This window comes from Tachysurus vachellii, chromosome 2 (assembly GCF_030014155.1).
Source record: "Tachysurus vachellii isolate PV-2020 chromosome 2, HZAU_Pvac_v1, whole genome shotgun sequence".
NCBI lineage: Eukaryota > Metazoa > Chordata > Actinopteri > Siluriformes > Bagridae > Tachysurus > Tachysurus vachellii.
Genome location: NC_083461.1, coordinates 19,859,044 through 19,877,418, shown reverse-complemented (window position 1 = coordinate 19,877,418; position 18,375 = coordinate 19,859,044). Strand labels below are relative to the sequence as shown.

At 37.3% G+C, this 18,375-nt stretch overlaps 1 protein-coding gene across 2 annotated transcripts; it reads right to left on the bottom strand.

Moving 5' to 3' along the window:
* Nucleotides 1-2,236: 2,236 nt before the first annotated feature.
* LOC132859898 (kelch-like protein 10) lies at nt 2,237-10,097 on the bottom strand. 2 transcript variants are annotated; one of them, XR_009649769.1, is made up of 6 exons: nt 9,833-10,097; nt 5,104-5,593; nt 3,971-4,585; nt 3,198-3,743; nt 2,710-2,801; nt 2,237-2,331 (listed from the first exon to the last, which is right to left on the bottom strand). XR_009649769.1 is itself a non-coding variant. In XM_060890875.1 (4 exons), the coding sequence occupies exons 1-4, from the start codon at nt 10,018-10,020 to the stop codon at nt 3,543-3,545; spliced, it is 1,494 nt and encodes a 497-aa protein (XP_060746858.1). In that variant the 5' UTR covers nt 10,021-10,097; the 3' UTR covers nt 3,040-3,542. The 2 variants fall into 2 exon arrangements, 1 of the variants encoding a protein (XP_060746858.1); XM_060890875.1 differs by lacking the exons at nt 2,237-2,331; nt 2,710-2,801 and having other exon boundaries at nt 3,040-3,743.
* Between the last annotated feature and the right edge of the window lie 8,278 nt (nt 10,098-18,375).

Genomic DNA, 18,375 nt, shown 5'->3' with positions numbered 1-18,375 from the left:
ATTGTAATCTTGGTGGGCATTCGGGTGGGGGTGGTTCATTCTGTTGCGTTTGCCATATTTCTTCCATGAGATCCCATTGTATAGGAGTGCTAATCAGGGTGGGTGGGTAGGATGAGTTCTGTTCCAGGGCTTGGTGTAATATGTTGTGTCGGCAAGATAATGCATCCGCTTTGCTGTTTTTGGAACCCTCGGGTCACGGGGAGCCTGTGCCTATCTCAGGCGTCATCGGGCATCAAGGCAGGATACACCCTGGACGGAGTGCCAACCCATCGCAGGGCACACACACACACTCATTCACTCACGCAATCACACACTAGGGACAATTTTCCAGAGATGCCAATCAACCTACCATGCATGTCTTTGGACCGGGGGAGGAAACCGGAGTACCCGGAGGAAACCCCCGAGGCACGGGGAGAACTCCACACACACAAGGTGGAGGTGGGAATTGAACCCCGACCCTGGAGGTGTGAGGCGAACGTGCTAACCACTAAGCCACCGTGCCCCCCCGTTTTTGGAACCCTTAAATCCTAAAATTCTTTCAAATTGTACCCAATGCATCTGTAAGTCATTAATAAGAATATATTGGAATGGAGGCAGCTGTGTGTGTTTGTGTTTGTTAGTGTGTGAGAAAGTGTTGTGTCCTGGTGAGGTGAACAGCAGTGTGCTGTCCATCAGTGTGCAGTTGTAGTGATACTGTATATAGTCATTAACTTGGCTGGTCTCAGTACACAGCCCCAGCCTGTGATTCTTTCGGGTTGTGGAAGTTGATCACGTGAATATCAAACACCAGCACGGTTGAGGTCGGGGATTTCCTTACCGGAAAAAAGATAACAGAAATAGATCATTAGAAAAAAAAAACAGACGGATGATCTAGTATAGCAGGGATGGGTAGCCTTCTTTCATATCTTATTCTTAATAAAGTTAGTTATTGATTGTTTAGAATCAGTAATTAGAATCACTACAAAGTACAAAAAGAAAAACTTTAATTTGAATAATATCAGCTAAAATTGCTCAAGCAAAATTTTTATTTTGTTTAAAATGTCTTTAACTGTTGAATAACTTTCCAAAGTGATTTCAAGAACCTTAAAAGGACTAACTTCCTGCACAGAAGTAATCACTTCCAAAAATAAATTAATATCCATTATAGCATTTTTGTTATTGTTGTTTATGTTGGTTTGTTTTTTTTATGGTTGATCCATGTAGAAAATGTTTTCTGTGAGCAAAACAAATCACAATGCAAAGTAGAACTAAGCTCCAGTACTGAAAATAATTATCCAGTTTTCGGGTAAAATGTGTTTGGTTTTATTTCTACTCTCAGCTTCAGTGTAGTCTTTGATACATAAATAATTTTATTAAACATTATTGTCTTTCGCTTTAGCTGGTTTCTAACTAAAGAGAAGTGTTGTGGGAGACGGGATACACTAAAATATGGTTTCTGTTCAGAATAAAGAAAAATTTAGAAAAATCTTTCTGGATTATTTTAATATAAATCTAATATCAGTGTGTTAGCAGCTTTCTTTAGAGAATACAAGGTTTTAATCAGAATAGTTGTAAAACAACAAAACAAACCAACACCTGTAGTGAAAAACGATAAAAAAAGAAAGTGATGAAACAATATTAATGAATTTATTTGTGTTTATTGTTATTATAACAAACCAGGAAGCTCCACATTCATATGACTGAATATATTATAGATCCAGTACATGAGATTTAGAAACAATAATAAAGTAAGACAAGTTTTGTATTCTGTACACTTTGATTCATATAGAAAGTAAAAAAAATAACTACATACATATGCCAAATTTATATTAAAAATTCAGTGTTTTAACACTTAGCACATTATGATTCTTGATGCTATTTTTTATTTTTTTCAAAAAAGCAAAAAAAACCAAGAAATAAACCAGATCAGATCCTGCTTCTATCAATGCATATATTATATTCAAGTATATTCACTTAAAAAAATTAAATATTCATTGACATACACCTGAGTAACTTTAAAGGTATATTTCCTGTGTTCCTGTACTGAACATTATATATAATTATAAAAATACTTTTTTTCTTTAAATAATAAATTTTTTTCTTTAAATAATACATTTTTTTCTTTAAATAATAATAAAAAAAACAATTCTATAAGCAAATATGAAGACAGATGAAGAAAGAGCTAGAGACAGAGGTTCTGCCAATGACTTGTGCTTTAAAAGTTAATAATAAAAGCTGTGCATCTAGAGAAAAACATCACGTTCTGTGGTGTAGTCGGTGATGTTGGGAAGCCCAGAAACCACACAGCAGCTAACTGCACTGTGGCAAATGTTCATGTTCTGGATTTCGAACCTGTGGAAAATCAAACTTTTGTCAAGTTTGTGTTTAATGTGTGTTTGTGTTTAATTATAATCATAACATTGCATTTATCCTTGGGCTCAGTTTAAAGCAATAAAGAATTACCACACACACAGTATCTAGTATAAATTTAACTACAGAAACCTAGATCTCTGTAAGTGACGGGATGTGGTAGCTTAATGGTTAAGGTGTTTGACTACTGATCGGAAAGTCATTGGTTCGAATCCCAGGTCAACCAAGCCGCCACAGCAGGGCCCCTGAGCAAGGCCCTTAACCCTCAATTGCTCAGGTGTATAAACTGAAATAAAAAATGTAAGTCACTCTGGATAAGAGTGTCTGCTAAATAATGTAAATGTAAGTGAGAGTAAGTACCACTTGTTTTTATACACGTCGTAGTATTCACATCTGGAGGTTGTGCCTTCAGTACTGTAGCCACCAATCACATACAGGCGATCATCCATCACCTGGAAGAAGAAGAAGAAGAAGACGATCACATGGTTAAGAGGTAGACAGTACATTTACATTTACATCATTCGGCAGATGCCCTTATCCAGAGCGATGTACAAAAGTGATTTTAAGTCTATCATCGAATAAATTAACTCTGGTTCAGTAGGTTACAGACTTAATATATCATGAGCCTAAAACACTGTTCAAATCTCTTTATTTTTCAAATACACACATACAAAACAAAAAAAATATTTCAAGTATTTCATGAAGAGGTAGGTCTTCAACCGTCGTTTGAAGATAGCCAGTGACTCAGCTGTTCGGACCCCTACGGAAAGTTCATTCCACCACCTCGTTGCCAGAGTACTCCAGGGTTTGGAGTTGGGTCTGTCTTGTATTAATGCTAGGTTCATTACCTCGATGCCAAAGTTGCTGTGTGGGTTAAACATGGGGGAAAGAAACCTCCAGGTGTTGGTGCGAGGGTTAAAGGCTTCAATGCTCTGCGTCTGATTGACTCCATCTGATCCTCCAATCTATAAAACATCAGATTTCTCTCTGTCAGTGTGAAGGAAAAAATTAACATAAACAGTCCAAATAGAACCATGTCTCGATCCAGTCACTTACAGAACAATCATATGAACTTCATTTATTTCAAGTTTTCATAGAATTATTTTTACATTTACCACAGTCTCATTTTTAGATGTCATTTTTGTTTACCGCTTGAAATTTCTATCCTAATATCAGTACATAAGTCACATGGTTTAATTTTTAGTTGTGTGTTTGTATTTGTGTGTGTTACTTTCAGTTCTTACAGCAAACAATTGGTTGTTCAGCGCAATGACGCCTACACCACTCCTGCGCATGTGCATCCGCACGATCAGTGTCCACTGATAATGATGAGGGTCAAAACACTCAGCCGTGAAATGACACTCATTTCCATTGAAGCCTCCACAGATGTAGATCTAAAGTAACCAAAAAAAGACAAAAGAAATCAAGGTTCTGTGTGTCTCCACTTTCAGATTTCAGGTCTCATCACGGACTGGAACATTAAATAATGTTAGGGATTAGTTTCACTTTTTACCCAAAGGCCATCAACCATCTTTGTACCAGTGCACTGTATCAGGACTCACTCTGACCTCTGACCCCAATTTACTGTGCTGTAGTGTGTGTGAGAGAATTGAAGGCCTACCTTGCCATTTAAGGTGGCAGCACTGGCGTCACTTCGTTGCTCGTGCATGGATGGGATGAGGCTCCACTGGTTGGTGCATGGTTGATAACGTTCAGCTGTGTTAAGCCGTATGGTGCCATTGAAGCCTCCCATGGCATAGATGAATCCATCTAACACGGTAACGCTAACATAGCTGCGGTGCGAGTGCATGGGCGCCACCTCATTCCACGTTCCATCCAGGGGATTGAAAGTGCACGTGGAGTTTAAGTACTCCATACTATCAAAGCCACCAATAACATACACCAAACCGTCCAAGAACACTGTGCCATGACACGCTCGAGCTTGCTCTACTCTGCTGGAGATGCACATCCAGCTGTCCAGCTTCGAGTCGTAAGTTTCCACGATGTTCGTTGGAGATTCGTCACTGAAGCCACCAATGGCAAACAAGATGGAATACGGGAGCCGTGGACGGGTAAACGGATCCGAGAGTCTGGTGTTAAGTTCAGCCATTTTGGAGGTGTACATGGCCTTCATGGCACGGGTGATGATGGGTTGACACTCACACACACTGCTGACCACCGGGTTTTTCTTTATATTTTCCAAAAAGTATTCCAGAGGCACCAGAGCCAGCCGCACCTGACCTCACAGCACAGATACCACAATATAAAAGGTCAGAGGTTTTGGTTAGAAAGTGGAGCAAAAATTATTATTTTCCAGTTATTGATCCTCCAACAAATACAGCATCGGTTTATGTCATAAATCAGCAAAGAAATTACTTGTTATAAAGCAAGAAGTTTTGGAATAACAAGGTTTTTCTGCCCATTAGCATGTTTTGTTTATTACTATATATTTATAGCTGTCCAGTGTGTTTGCTGACTTATTTTAGGCAAGTGAGAAGTGAATATTAATCTCTTCAGATTTAATAATACTAAATTGCTAAGATTATGTTGTGTCTAAAAATCTCATGACCAAAGAATCTTCTACAATGTGCGTTTTTTTCTGCAACAACAAAATTATCTTAAATTAAGTTAGAGCTATCACTGGACTAAGTTAGAGCTATCCCTAACTATTAGTCTACTGTCTGGTTTCAGTTCGATTCAAACTCAAACTGTACGAATGGTCTGGATAGTCTGGTCGAGAGTATTGACACTTACCTTTGGCAATAGGTTCACTATTTGCTGCTTTCGGACGCTGGGTTCATGCCTGATCCACAGGATTATAGCTTGGAAAGCTGTTTTCTCCTCCTTGATGTTCAGCTCATCCTTCTCCAGGATGTCACTGAGCTGCTCCACGGTCAAATCCAGGAACTTTCCAGATGGTGAAAAAACAACGTCCTCGAAGTGATGCAACGTGTACATGTAGGCCTGATCCCGCAGCTCGTAGTACGCATTATTGTCAGCGTATTGCCAAATCCTTAAGCAGTTATCCGGGTTTAGATGATCCTGAAGGAATTTACAGCAGCTCAATGCAAGGTCTTGGATAAGCAAGTGATTGGCTGCATCCAAGAGAGCCTCCACTTTATTGGTGGTGACTTGAATGTCTTGCGTGTACATGTATTGGATTATAAGATTCATGATTTCTGGAGATACACCAGTGATGTTGTACACTCTCTGATCCAGATTGCTACATCTTGTGAATAGAGATCTGCAAGATCAGGAAGAGAAGAACATGTATTAGAAAATATCTAGCCTCCACAGTAGAGTTTGTGCTATAGACTGGTGTCCTGATGAGTTGGAAGTTGCAGTCAGGGGTTAGAGAGAGTTTAAACGGAGGGCGTTCCTCTAGCCCATAGGTCACTAACAGGCGGACCGCCGTCCGGGTCCGGACCCAGAAGCTGTCCAATCCGGACCCAGATCTACAGCCAAAACAAAAGGTTATGATGTAAAACTTGACGAAGCGCTTCTATTTTAACCAGAGCAGCTTTTGCAATCTTTACGGTAGTGGTAGTGGAAACGCACAGACCAATTGCATGCGAGTTATCCCACGTGATACCACTCAGCTAATCAAGTCTGTGCATTACTGAGGTAAACAGTGCAAGACAGATGAGAGAGAATTAGAGTAAAGTTACACATGAAAGAAAGATAGCGATACATGTAGAAAACAAAGGGAGAGAAACAGACGAGTGAGACGGAGAAAGGGAAACAGACGAGTGAGACGGAGAAAGGGAGAATAAAGAACAAATGGCGCTCTCCAAAAAAAGAAAAGTGGACAGCAAAAATAGAGCATTTAATCCAGAATGGACAGACTCATTTCTGTTCATACTTCCCACTGGGAGCACTAAACCAGTGCGTCTCATATGTTCAGAAACCATGGCACTTATTAAAAGTGGCAATGTGAAACGCCATTATCAGACAAAACAAAGGTTTTGAACCAACATATCCACTCAAATCTGAAGACACTGTCCCTAAAACAGCTTTCCCAGGTCTGAGGAAAGTAGCCCTATACATCCTGACCATGTTTGGCTCTACATACAACTGTGGGGCAGCTTTCTCTACAATGAACATAATCCAAACTAAATATCGTTCCAGGTTCACTAATGAGCACGTCTACATGTGTATGAGAACGGCCTCGACTCCATTCAAGCCCAGGTTTAAAATCCTGCCAAGCCAAGCTAGAGCTCAGTTCTCTCACTGAGATGTACTGTAAAAGGGAAAGTTAAGCACTTTATTTAAACATACAGAATTTTCACATTTTATTTATTTTCTCTTATTTTGAAATGTAGCCCAACTTTTATTTATTTAATGAGAGAATGTTATACATATCTACAATCATCAGAGGTGGGAGTAAGTCACACATGTGCAAGTCACAAGTAGGTCTCAAGTCTTAACCTTCAATTCTCAAGCAAGTCCAAGTCAATTTTTGTGAATGTCAACTCAAGTCAAGTCAAGTCACTGCTTTATGTCAAGCAATTCAAGTCAAGTCGTAGCTTGAGTCAAGCAAGTCACTGGCAAGTCATACAGATGTTTGATGATTTAACTAAATGTGTATATTAAACAAAGTTAAATCTACAGTATGTATGGTATTTACAGTATTTAAAACTCAGAGTTTATTTGCAACAAAAAATGATTATACTGTATGCATTTATTTTTAAAAGGTGTCCACATACAGGTGAGTTGTAAATACAATAAAAATCTAAAAATGAATAAAAATCAAAACTACAAAGCCTAAGATGTAAATGTAGCTAAAATAAGGTACCATAAAAGCATGAAAAGTTTCAATATGCCTCAAACATGGCAGAAGACCATGGAAAAGTATATATAAAAAAAGTGCAATGCAGTTCTATGCAACCAAATGGCATTTTTTGAACAGGCATTCCCTTTTAATGGGGCATGAACCCCTTAAATTTAGATCCTTCCTTTTTAACAACAGAATAACAACAACAATCAATCACGTCAATCAAAAAATGTAAATTATTGAATCAAACAAACCTTGAAATGAATTAAGTATTGGGGAGAGAGAGAGAGAGAGAGAGAGAGAGAGAGAGAGAGAGAGATGATTGGAGTGAGTGTAATTTATTAAATTAAAGGGAACGTTCACCTAAAAATGAAAATTCTGTCATCATTTTCTCACCCTCATGATGTTACAAACCTGTATAAATTTCTTTGTTTTGATGGACACACACATAGATATTTTAAGGAATGTTTGTAACCAAACCATTCATGAGCCCCATTCACTTCCATAGTATTCTTTTTTCCCACTATGGAAGTGAATGGGGCTCATGAATGGTTTGGTTACAAACATTCCTTAAAATATCTTCCTCCGTGAAATTTATACAGGTTTGTAACATCATGAGGGTGAGAAAATGATGACAGAATTTTTATTTTTGGGTGAACTATACCTTTAAATTGAATGTGTGTGCGTGTGCATGCGAGACAAGAATATGACTGTGCTTGCAATGCTGAGTTTTTTTATTTATTTATATATATATATATATATATATATATATATATATATATATATATATATATATATATATATATATATACACACACACACACACACACACACACACACACACACTCAAAGCCTAACACTGAAGACCAATTATAAGTGCTATTGCAAAACAGCTGACATTTCCACATAAACAGTGACCAAACATTTACACTACATTGCACTTGCAAAAAATTAAATTGATATTAGTTTGTCACTCAGTTGTGAGCGATGTGGTCGCATCATCACCCCACCATGGCTGAATACACGTTCAACAGGTGCACTTGATGCAGGGACGGCCATAACTCTTACCGCTACCTTGAACATAGAGGGGAGGGTGTCTGTTCACAGCCCAAAACTGCAGGGAGTCCTGTCCATCACAAAATCCCGGTACCCGAACGTAATTATTTTTGGTTAATTTTGTAGCGCCTTCCATGTTTCGTCACGCCTGTTAAGGTTTATTAGTGAGTGCGTGCTCTCCCGCTGCTTCAGTGCGGAACTAGTTTTACACATGGGGTGGCCAAGGCAACTTTAGGTATATTATGTATATTATGGCTAAACTGGGGAACGAACCGATCTCTCTTGTCTGATTAATCTGTTAATAGCGTCTAACGTCAATTTATATAGCGACATAACTTTCGAAATATTTTTCTGGAAAACTAAATCCTGATGTTTAATCTCAAAACTTACCGAAATGTGATGTTTTACTATTAGTCTGTTTTAGTATACTTCTCTACCTCTCAACTCTTGTCATTGATTGATGGATTCGAAATGTTGAGCGGCGCCGCGACCAAACGTCAAACGAAGACTTCTTTTGATAGGTGAAATGAGATGTCGATCAGCATGAAACTTCCAATGCTATCAAATAAAAATTCGGGGTGGCACCTGGTGTGGCCAATCAGATGTCAGGGACACTCTTCTGGCTCCGCCACTGCTCTGCTTGCCTGCTGCGTCATGTAGTTAGATTACGCTCTTGCGTGCGTTCAAAAACAGATTTTAAAAAAAACAAGTTATTTCGAGTCTTTTAATTCAAGTCACAAGTAAGTCTCAAGTCATGAATGTCAAGTCAATGTCAAGTCGAGTCTTTTTTAATATTTGTCAAGCAAGTCTCAAGTCTCAAATTTGAGACTTAAGTCTGACTCGAGTCAAGTCATATGACTCGAGTCCCCCATCTCTGACAATCATACATATGTTCAGTTCTATGTTACGTGACAAATATTGCCAAAACGTTTTTGAATTGTACAGAATTTATTTGATTTGACAGTCAGGTATTGATTGCTTGCAGATGTTGATACAATTACTAGGCTATATAAATATATTACACTAACTAGTTAGACAGTATGATCTTCCGAACCTTTGCTTTAAGAAATTTTCTCTTACTGAACCTCTTTAAATTTTAGTTGAATACCTCTGCTCTAGCCTGTCAATCAGAGCGACACTAGCCAATCAAACGTGTAGCTCATGTAACGTGTAGACAAGTTCAGTAAAAAATACATTTTAATTGTACTTCAGACACTATAATGAATCATTCAGCAAATCCAGAATATTAAAAAGAAATAAATCTATCACTATATAAATATTCTTCTATGAAGATAAGATGAAGACAGTGTAGCCGAAGAAAACTAAACTCGAGCTAAATATCAGCGAAAAAAACAAACACTTCATAGTTTATTTACAGCCCAGTTGTCACCGCATGTGTTTTACACAGTACACACACTGGACATGCGCTCCTTAACATCCTGACACTTGTTTTATTACAATATCGTGAAACAGGGTAGATTTAAATCATGGTTTAAATCACATGGTTGTGAGGAAACGTCGGCGTTAAGAAATCATCATTAAATCAGACTCGCGGAGTTGTGACTATGGATCTGTTCATTTGATACTAATGTAAATACTATTTCATCTTAGTTATAGTTTTTTAAATGAAAAGTCTTGTTTGTTTCTTTTTACCTGAAGTGCTGGCTGTACGCCGAGAGGATGTTCTTGTGGACCTTGAAGTCCACTTCGTCCACTCTGAGCACCGCGTCACACAGCGACCCGTCCAATCGCATCTCGTTCAGTAAACTGCACAGCTTCCTGTCTTCACTCATCTCCCTCTCCATATTCGTAAACAAGTCGTCTAATTTGCAATTATCCATATTTTCCGTGTAACATGGCGTGAGTTTTAAATCGCAGTTCTTCTGGAACCTCTGCGTCACAGCGCCGAATTAAGAAGCGACTCGCGTCATAGTGACGACAAGCATCACACACTCTCTGGTAAGCTTTTTTCTTTCTCTTTCCTTTCTGAATGTGTGATTAATTTTTGTAACATGGTGTATGTGTTTTAAGACTTTTTTTTAATAGAAGTTTTTTTATTTTTAGAGAATCATAGGAAAAAACCCACATGACTTCCATAAGCTGTGCCCTTAAATCAGCTCGTTTCCTCACTAATAAATCATAGTTTTGATCTAATATCAACGAATTAATTACAATACACACCAACATTTGTAGTCCGAAATAAAAATATATAAAACCTAAATCAGAATAGTAATGGATTTTATATATTTTTAGACATTAACAACAAAACAAAATGTATCAAACCAGTCAAAACAAACACGAGTGAATATAATATACAATCAATACATGAGATTTGTCAACAATAAGTAAAACAAAAGTTTTAACACTCAGCACAACCTCTTGCTGTGATCTGTATTAACTTATGAAATGCAAAAGAAAGAAACAAAATACAGATAACTGCCCTGCTGACGTTAGTGCAGCTTTATTTTCTTGTAGTTTGATTAAACACTTTTGTTGTATGGCGAGATCTATTTATGTCTGTCGAGCAGGTGGCAGTAACGTAATGTCTTGGCACTGTTAAAAGAATGTGAAGAAGAGCTATCGGCGCTCACCACTGTTAGATACTTAACGTGTGTATGTTTGGCTGCTGTGGTGTGTCCCCAATAAAGCGACCATCAAGAATGACTTCTCTGAGTATTTTCTGGTTGGTATCTCAAGATACAACATATGGCGACGAGGATAAACTGAGAGGAATGTAAGATTGACCAAACGGTTATTTCCTGGAAATAATTAAACAGAAAGACGCCGAAGAGGGTGAGCTTAGTAAAACTACTATCACGTGAAGTTAATTAGGAGGAACAATGGCTGGAATGGTCGGAGCGGTAACGCCGTTTGATAGTAAATTAAGTCTAAATCACAATCATGGGAAGAGTATGGAGAAATACTGAACCATTTTTTTGTGGCAAATGATGTGGAGACTCCAGAGAAGAAAAGAGCCATATTGTTAAGTTGCGTGGGAGCACAAACATATACATTGATGAGAAATTTGCTGAGTCCAGAGAAACCGGGTGCAATAAGTTTTGAAGAATTGGTGAGTTTATTGAAGAACCACTTTAATCCAAAGCCAAGTGAAATTGTGCAAAGATGGAAATTTAATTCAAGAAACAGACATCCTGAGGAAAGCATCATGGAGTATGTGGTGGAATTAAGAAAATTGGCACAAGATTGTAATTTCGGAGACACACTCACAGTTATGCTACGAGACAGGTTGGTTTGTGGAGTTAATGATGACATCATACAACAATGATTACTGGCTGAGGATGGATTAAGGTTTGAAACTGCACTGAAGAAAGCTCAGGCTATTGAAACTGCAAACAAAGACGTGGCAGCTTTGAATAGAGAGAAGGGCAATCGTGTGAGTACTGTTTTTAAAGTGGAAACTGCAAAAAGATGTAACTTGGATGACACAGCAACGTTATCGATGTGGTGGAACTAATCATATGCCCAAAGACTGTAGGTTTATTAATGAAAAATGTTACAAGTGTGGCAAAATTGGACATGTGAAAAGAGTATGTAGAGTGACATCACAAGAAACGTTTGTTCCCAAAGGAAAGAAAATGGGGAAATGGTACAAAGAGAGCAAATTATCTTCAGGAGGAAGAGGAAGAGCAGTGGGAAGAAGCTTTCACTATGTATAGCGTACAAACAGCCCAGTCACAGGTGCCTACACTCACAGAAAGTTTACTGGTGAATGGATGTCCTGTGAAATTTGAAATTGACACCGGATGTAGTGTAACCGTGTTATTTTCCATTTTGTTCTCACAAATGGAATATGGCAAACTTCAAGTGAAGAGAAAACTGCCTGAATTGAAACCAAGCTCTCTCCATTTAAAGACATATACAGGTCAACCAGTGAATGTTCTAGGAACAAGCAAAGTTCAAGTGAAGCATAATGGAGTAGTTAAAGATCTTTCAGAGCTTGGTGGTCGTCTCAGGATCTGGTCCTAATCTGTTGGGAAGATCGTGGCTGGCAGAATTAGAAATGGACTGGAAAATGGTGAATGAAATTCAAACAAGTTCAGAAATGTTGTAAGACATTTTACAGAAGCATGAAATTGTCTTTAAAGAGGAACTTGGGACATTAATTGGAGCCAGAGCAAAGATTCACATACCCAGTGGTGCAAAGCCTCATTTTTTTAAACCACGTTCATTATGTTAACAGTTCTGTCTGGAGGTGACAAATACACTAAACTAGACATGAGTCATGCATATCAACAGATGCTGTTGGATGAATCATCTAAGAATGTTACTGTGAATACTCTCAAAGGTTTATTCACTTACACCAGATTACCTTTTGGAGGGAGTTCCAGTCCAGCAATTTTTCAGAGCACTATGGAGGGAATTCTTTTTTTTTTTTTTTTTTATTATTATTATTATTATTATTATGCAAACAGACAATTACAATATTTACAGAAGAGAAATTAGATGCAAAATACAAAGACCAACAAAACAAAACGTGTGTGTGTGTGTGTGTAACTGTAAGTGTAACTGGGTGTGGGAGTGGAGATATATGAATGAAGGAGCATGTAGGGAAGTACAACAGATATAAAATGTATACGTGTGTATGTATATATATATATATATATATATATATATATATATATATATATATATATATATATATATATCTCAAAGAGGAATATATATTAATTTAAATAATAATAATTATTATAATGACAATAATGATAAAGACAGTAATAGTATCACACAAAACAAAAAAAACAAAATTAATTTAACCTAAATAAATAAATAAAAATAAAAATGGAAAATTGGGAATGAGGAGGGTGACCGTATCAACAGTAATAGCAATAATAATTATAATGAAAAACCCAATTAATAAGAAATAGTAATATAGTATTAGCAGTAGTAGTAATGATAAACATATTTACAAATATACTCATTTCCTCTGGAATGAAGGGGAGGTTAAAGGATCAGGAAGAGGACAAATAGAAATAGTAGTAGTAATAGCAATAATAATGCTGATACAGCCATTAATAGTAATGATAATAGTAGTACTTATAATAGCAACGATAATAATAATAATAATAACGGTAATATTGATACAGCTATTAATGATAAGGTATTATAAAGCTGCTTCTGATACCCCTCATGGCCATGGCATAGTATAGACCCCCGCCAGCGTCATATTACAACGGGCTATCAAGGTGAGGTGCTGCCGGGTCCAGGGTCCCAAAATCCATCCCCATCCCCAGCCGTTTCACACATGCCCCGCTTACCCTGTTTGTGTGTGTTTTTTTTTTTGGCTTTCATTGTTATAATCATGATATGTTTATGTCAACTAGTGTATAATGCATTAAAAAAGCATGGCGTGTAGCATGGAACCAGCCCAGTGCAAAGCCCAGGCCGCCATGCCCGCGCCACACTTACCCTATGTGTGTGCTTTTATTTATATATATATATATATATGTGTGTGTGTGTGTGTGTGTGTGTGTGTGTATATATATATATATATATATATATATATATATATATATATATATATATATATATATATATTTTTTTTTTATTATTCTCCAAATGAATGTGTGCACACCTCATCTAATATGTGATGCATTAAAACAGCGAGACAAGTGCTGGGCCAACCGGAGACAAGAAATCTCAGGCATAAGTGCAAGCTGGAGGGCGAAAGCCCAATGCCCCCGGCCCCACATCACACCCACCCACAACTAATCAGAACTGCACATGGCAGGGTATGCCACATCCAACCAGGGTCCAGAAGCAGCGAAAAAGAGAGAGAGAGAGAGAGAGAGAGATTTAAATATAATCTTATAAGTATTTTATTTATATTTGATATTAGTCTGTGTAGCTGCCTCTTCCTGACCCCCCTCCTCCCAATCATGTGTGATTATTGATGGGATTATTGATGGTGTATCATTGAGGATGGCTTCAGACAAAGAAGGTCAGTGGATTCATGACTGTTTGAAGTTAAAGAGAGATGACCAAGAAGGGTGTAATTCTGATGTATTATTTTGAATGGAGGTAGACAAGTTTTCCATGGCGATGTACTCTATTAGTAAATTTTTCCAAGTTGTAATGTGTATGGTGTTCCTTGATTTCCAGTTCATGAGTATAGTTTTCTTAGCGATAGTTAGAGCCACTAGGAGTAATTGACTGTTTGTACTGTTTAAATTGATTATGGATACGTCACCTAATATACAGAGGGAGGGAGATAGCGGGATGTGACACCCCATAAGGTTGGATAGTGAGTCAATAACGTTTTCCCAGAATTTTTTAACTGAGGTGCAAAGCCAAATAGCGTGTAAATAGGTGTCTGGGGTATTTTGTATGCAATACTGAAGTAAAGTAGTTTCTGAAGTAAAACCCATTTTAAATAATTTCTGTCCAGTTAGGTGAAATCTATGAAGTACTTTATACTGTATAAGTTGTAAGTTGGCGTTTTTTGGCATGAATTAGATATTTTTGCAGATTTGTGTCCGGAAAGCGGCATTGGGAGCAATGGATAAGTCTGATTCCCATTTAGCATTGGGTAGGCTTAATGTGTTGTCTGATTTGGATATTATTTTATATATTTTGGAGAGTAGTTTTTTGGGGAGGTTATATTAATTAGTTCTGAAATTGGAGGCGAAAGGTCTAGATTAATTGTCTGAGTATTGATTTTTGATTGAATAGATGATTTGATTTGTAAATATTCCAAAAAACAATTACTCCCAATGCCGTATTTCTGGACCAAGTGGGAAAATGGTGCCAAGTTGTTATTAAGGAGGATGTGTTGAAATTGTGTGATGCCCTTATCTACCCATGTGCGTAGGTTGAGTGGCTTCTTATTAACTATAAAATTTCCACCAGGCTGTCAGAGCTGTGGCTATTGTTGGTGATTTAAAACAGTGATGCTTTTTGATTGTCTGACTATAGAAAGGTAATTCTGAAATGTTCATCTCTTTGCAAATTGACTGTTCAACATCTAGCCATGTGCTTTCTGATGGGTTAGGATGAATCCATTTGTATATGTTTTGGAGCTGATTGGCCAAAAAGTAGTGGTAGAAATGTGGTGCTTCCAGTCCTCCTTGTGTTTTTGGTTTCTGTAGTGTAGTCAAGTTTAATTCTTGGAGTCTTATTTTTCCAATAGAATTTAGTGACGATCGAATCTAGTGATTTAAACCAGGTGAGGGTGGGTAGTGCTGGAGTCATTGTAAATAAATAGTTTAATTTAGGGAGTATAGTCATTTTAATTACTGATATTCTGCCCATAATGGATAGTGGTAAATTCATCCAGCGATGAAGGTCATCATTTATTGTTTTAAGTAATGAAGTAAAGTTGAGTCCAAACAGCTCTGACAGCCTGGGGGAAACATTAATGCCCAAGTATGTGATATAGTTGGTGCACAAAGGAATAGGTGATGTCTGGGATGTCACATCCAAGCTGTTGGAATGTAATGAAAGTATGGCTGATTTACTCCAGTTGATCGAGTATTCAGAGATATTTGAGAATGAATCAATGAGTTTAATCGTTTCTTGTAATGAAGATGAGGGGTCTTGTAAATATAGTAATATATCATCAGCGTAAAGACTAATTTTGTGGTGCATGTTTAGTGTTTGAATTCCTTTAATGTAGCTGTTTTGACGGATAGCTGCTGCTAATGGCTCAATGAAAATGGTAAATAATGAAGGGGAGAGTGGGCATCCTTGTCTAGTCCCCCGTTGCAGCGTGAAGATATGTGATGTTAGTCCATTGGTGATGACAGTGGCTGAAGGTGATGTATACAGAATTTTGATCCAATTAATGAATGACTCTCCAAAACCAAACCTCTCTAATGTGGAAAACAGGAATTTCCAATTGACCCTATCAAAAGCTTTTTCTGCGTCGAGAGTAACTATGATGGTTTTGTTTTTTTGAGTTGATGAATAATGCATCAAGTTAAAAAGTCTGCGTGTGTTGTTGGATGAAAGTCTACCTTTGATGAAACCGGTTTGATCTGGATGGATTATAGATGGTGTGACTTTTTCTATTCTATGAGCTAGTGCTTTGGCGATGATTTTAATGTCTACCTTGATTAGGGAAATCGGGCGATAACTTGATGGTAATGTTGGGTCTTTATTTGGTTTAAGAAGGAGTGAAATTGTGACTGTGTTCATAGTATCTGGAAGTTTTGATTTTTGTTTTGATTCAGTAATCATACGGATAAAAAGTGGTGATAAAATGGACCAAAAGTGTTTGTAGAACTCAGCAGGGAATCCATCGGGGCCTGGTGCTTTGTTGTTTGGCATGAGTTTGAGGGCATTAAAAAGTTCATATTCTGATAAGGGAGATTCAAGAGTATGTATTTGATGTTTACTGAGTTGAGGCAGGTTGATATTGAGGAATGAGTCAATGTCTTTCTGATCTGGGTCTTTATTGGAGGAATATAATTTACAATAAAAATTTTGAAAGATTTGATTTATTTCTTCTGGTGAGTTGGTGGATTTCCCTGATGTGTCTACAATCACTGGTATTGTAGCTTTTTCCTTATTTTGTTTGATTTGATTTGCCAAATATTTACCAGATTTGTTATTATGATGGAAGTTTTCTTGTCGTAGTCTATCAATTAGGAATTGTGTATGTTTATTGATTAATTCGTTCAATTTGAGTTTATATTTTCTTAATGAATCCTGTGTTTCTTCTGTTGGGCTATTTATGTTAATGTCTTCTAGTTGTTTAATTTTTTGTTCCAATTCTACTTGTTCATCCTTTTCTTTCCTTTTTTTGTAAACTGAGAATGAAATTATTTTTCCTCTTAGTACTGCTTTTCCTGTTTCCCACAGAAGAGATGGAGATGTTTCCGGGGAGTCATTCATCTCTAGAAAGCATGCCCACTCTCTTTTGAAATAGCTGTCAAACTCATGATCTTTCAGAAGGGATATGTTAAATCGCCATCTGGTAATGGGTTTATATTGACTAGTTGTGTTCCATTTTAATGTTACCGGGGCATGATCACTGATGGCTATTGGATGAATCTTTGATTCAGAAATATTTGATATGATAGAATTACTGGTAAGAAAGAAGTCAATGCGGGAATATGAGTGGTGTACTGGTGAGAAAAATGAGTATTCTTTACTGTTAGGATGCTGTATACACCAACTATCGCCAAGACCAAAATCACTCATGAACTGTTTTATGGTTTCTGCAGATTTCCAAATGCGTTTATTGCCTAAACTATTACATCTATCTATTGTTGGATCTAGAACTGTATTGAAATCACCTGCAATTATAACTGGACAATTAGAAAAATTTGAAATTGAAGAGAAAAAGGTCTGGAAAAAGGATGGGTCATCTGTGTTTGGGCCATACAAGTTGCCAATTGTGACCGGGCTATTATTAATGGAGATGTTTATAATAATGAAACGTCCTTCAGGGTCTGTAATAGTGGTGTTATGAAAAAAAGAGATTTTTTTATTTATTAGAATGCATAAATGACTGTAATTTGATGATTTAATTTTGTTATAATCTGATTCTGATAGATGTGTTTCTTGCAGGAGACATATGTCGGCTTGTAATTTATTTAAATGATTAAAAACTTTGACCTTCTTTGTCTGAGAACCAAATCCACGAACGTTCCAGGTTACAAAAGTGATAGATGACATGTTTTAGTATTTATGGAGTTATTGACTCAGGAATGAAAGTGAAGTGTTCAGAAAAGCCAGGGAGTAATGTCCTTATCACCATATAGTTGTCCATCTATGTATAATTTGTCCACTGTAATGACTGCCTTTTTCCCTTCATTTATTTTCTGTTTTCGGATTGGGAAGAGTTGTTTCCGGCGTTCGAGAATGACCTTTGGATATTGATCATTGAGTCCATAGTTTGTGCCTTTGAGTTGTTTGTCTTGCCTCTGAACCAGTTCTGTTTATAGTGTTCGAATTTTGTGATGATCGCTCGTGGTCGGTTGTTGTTGTTTTTAGATCTAATACGGTGAACACGGTGATGCTCTGTACTGTTTCCGCTGGTAATTTGAGTTGTTTTATCATGAAATCCTTGACTGATTTTTCGGGGTCGTCTGGAGTTTGTTCCGAGATGCCTGTAAAAACTAAATTGTCCCTCATGCTGCGCGATTGCAAGTCCAAAATGTTTTCTTTCATGGTTTTGTTTTCGGCGACAACAGAAGTGAGTTGAACGGTAAGTGCTTGCACGGAGTCCTTTA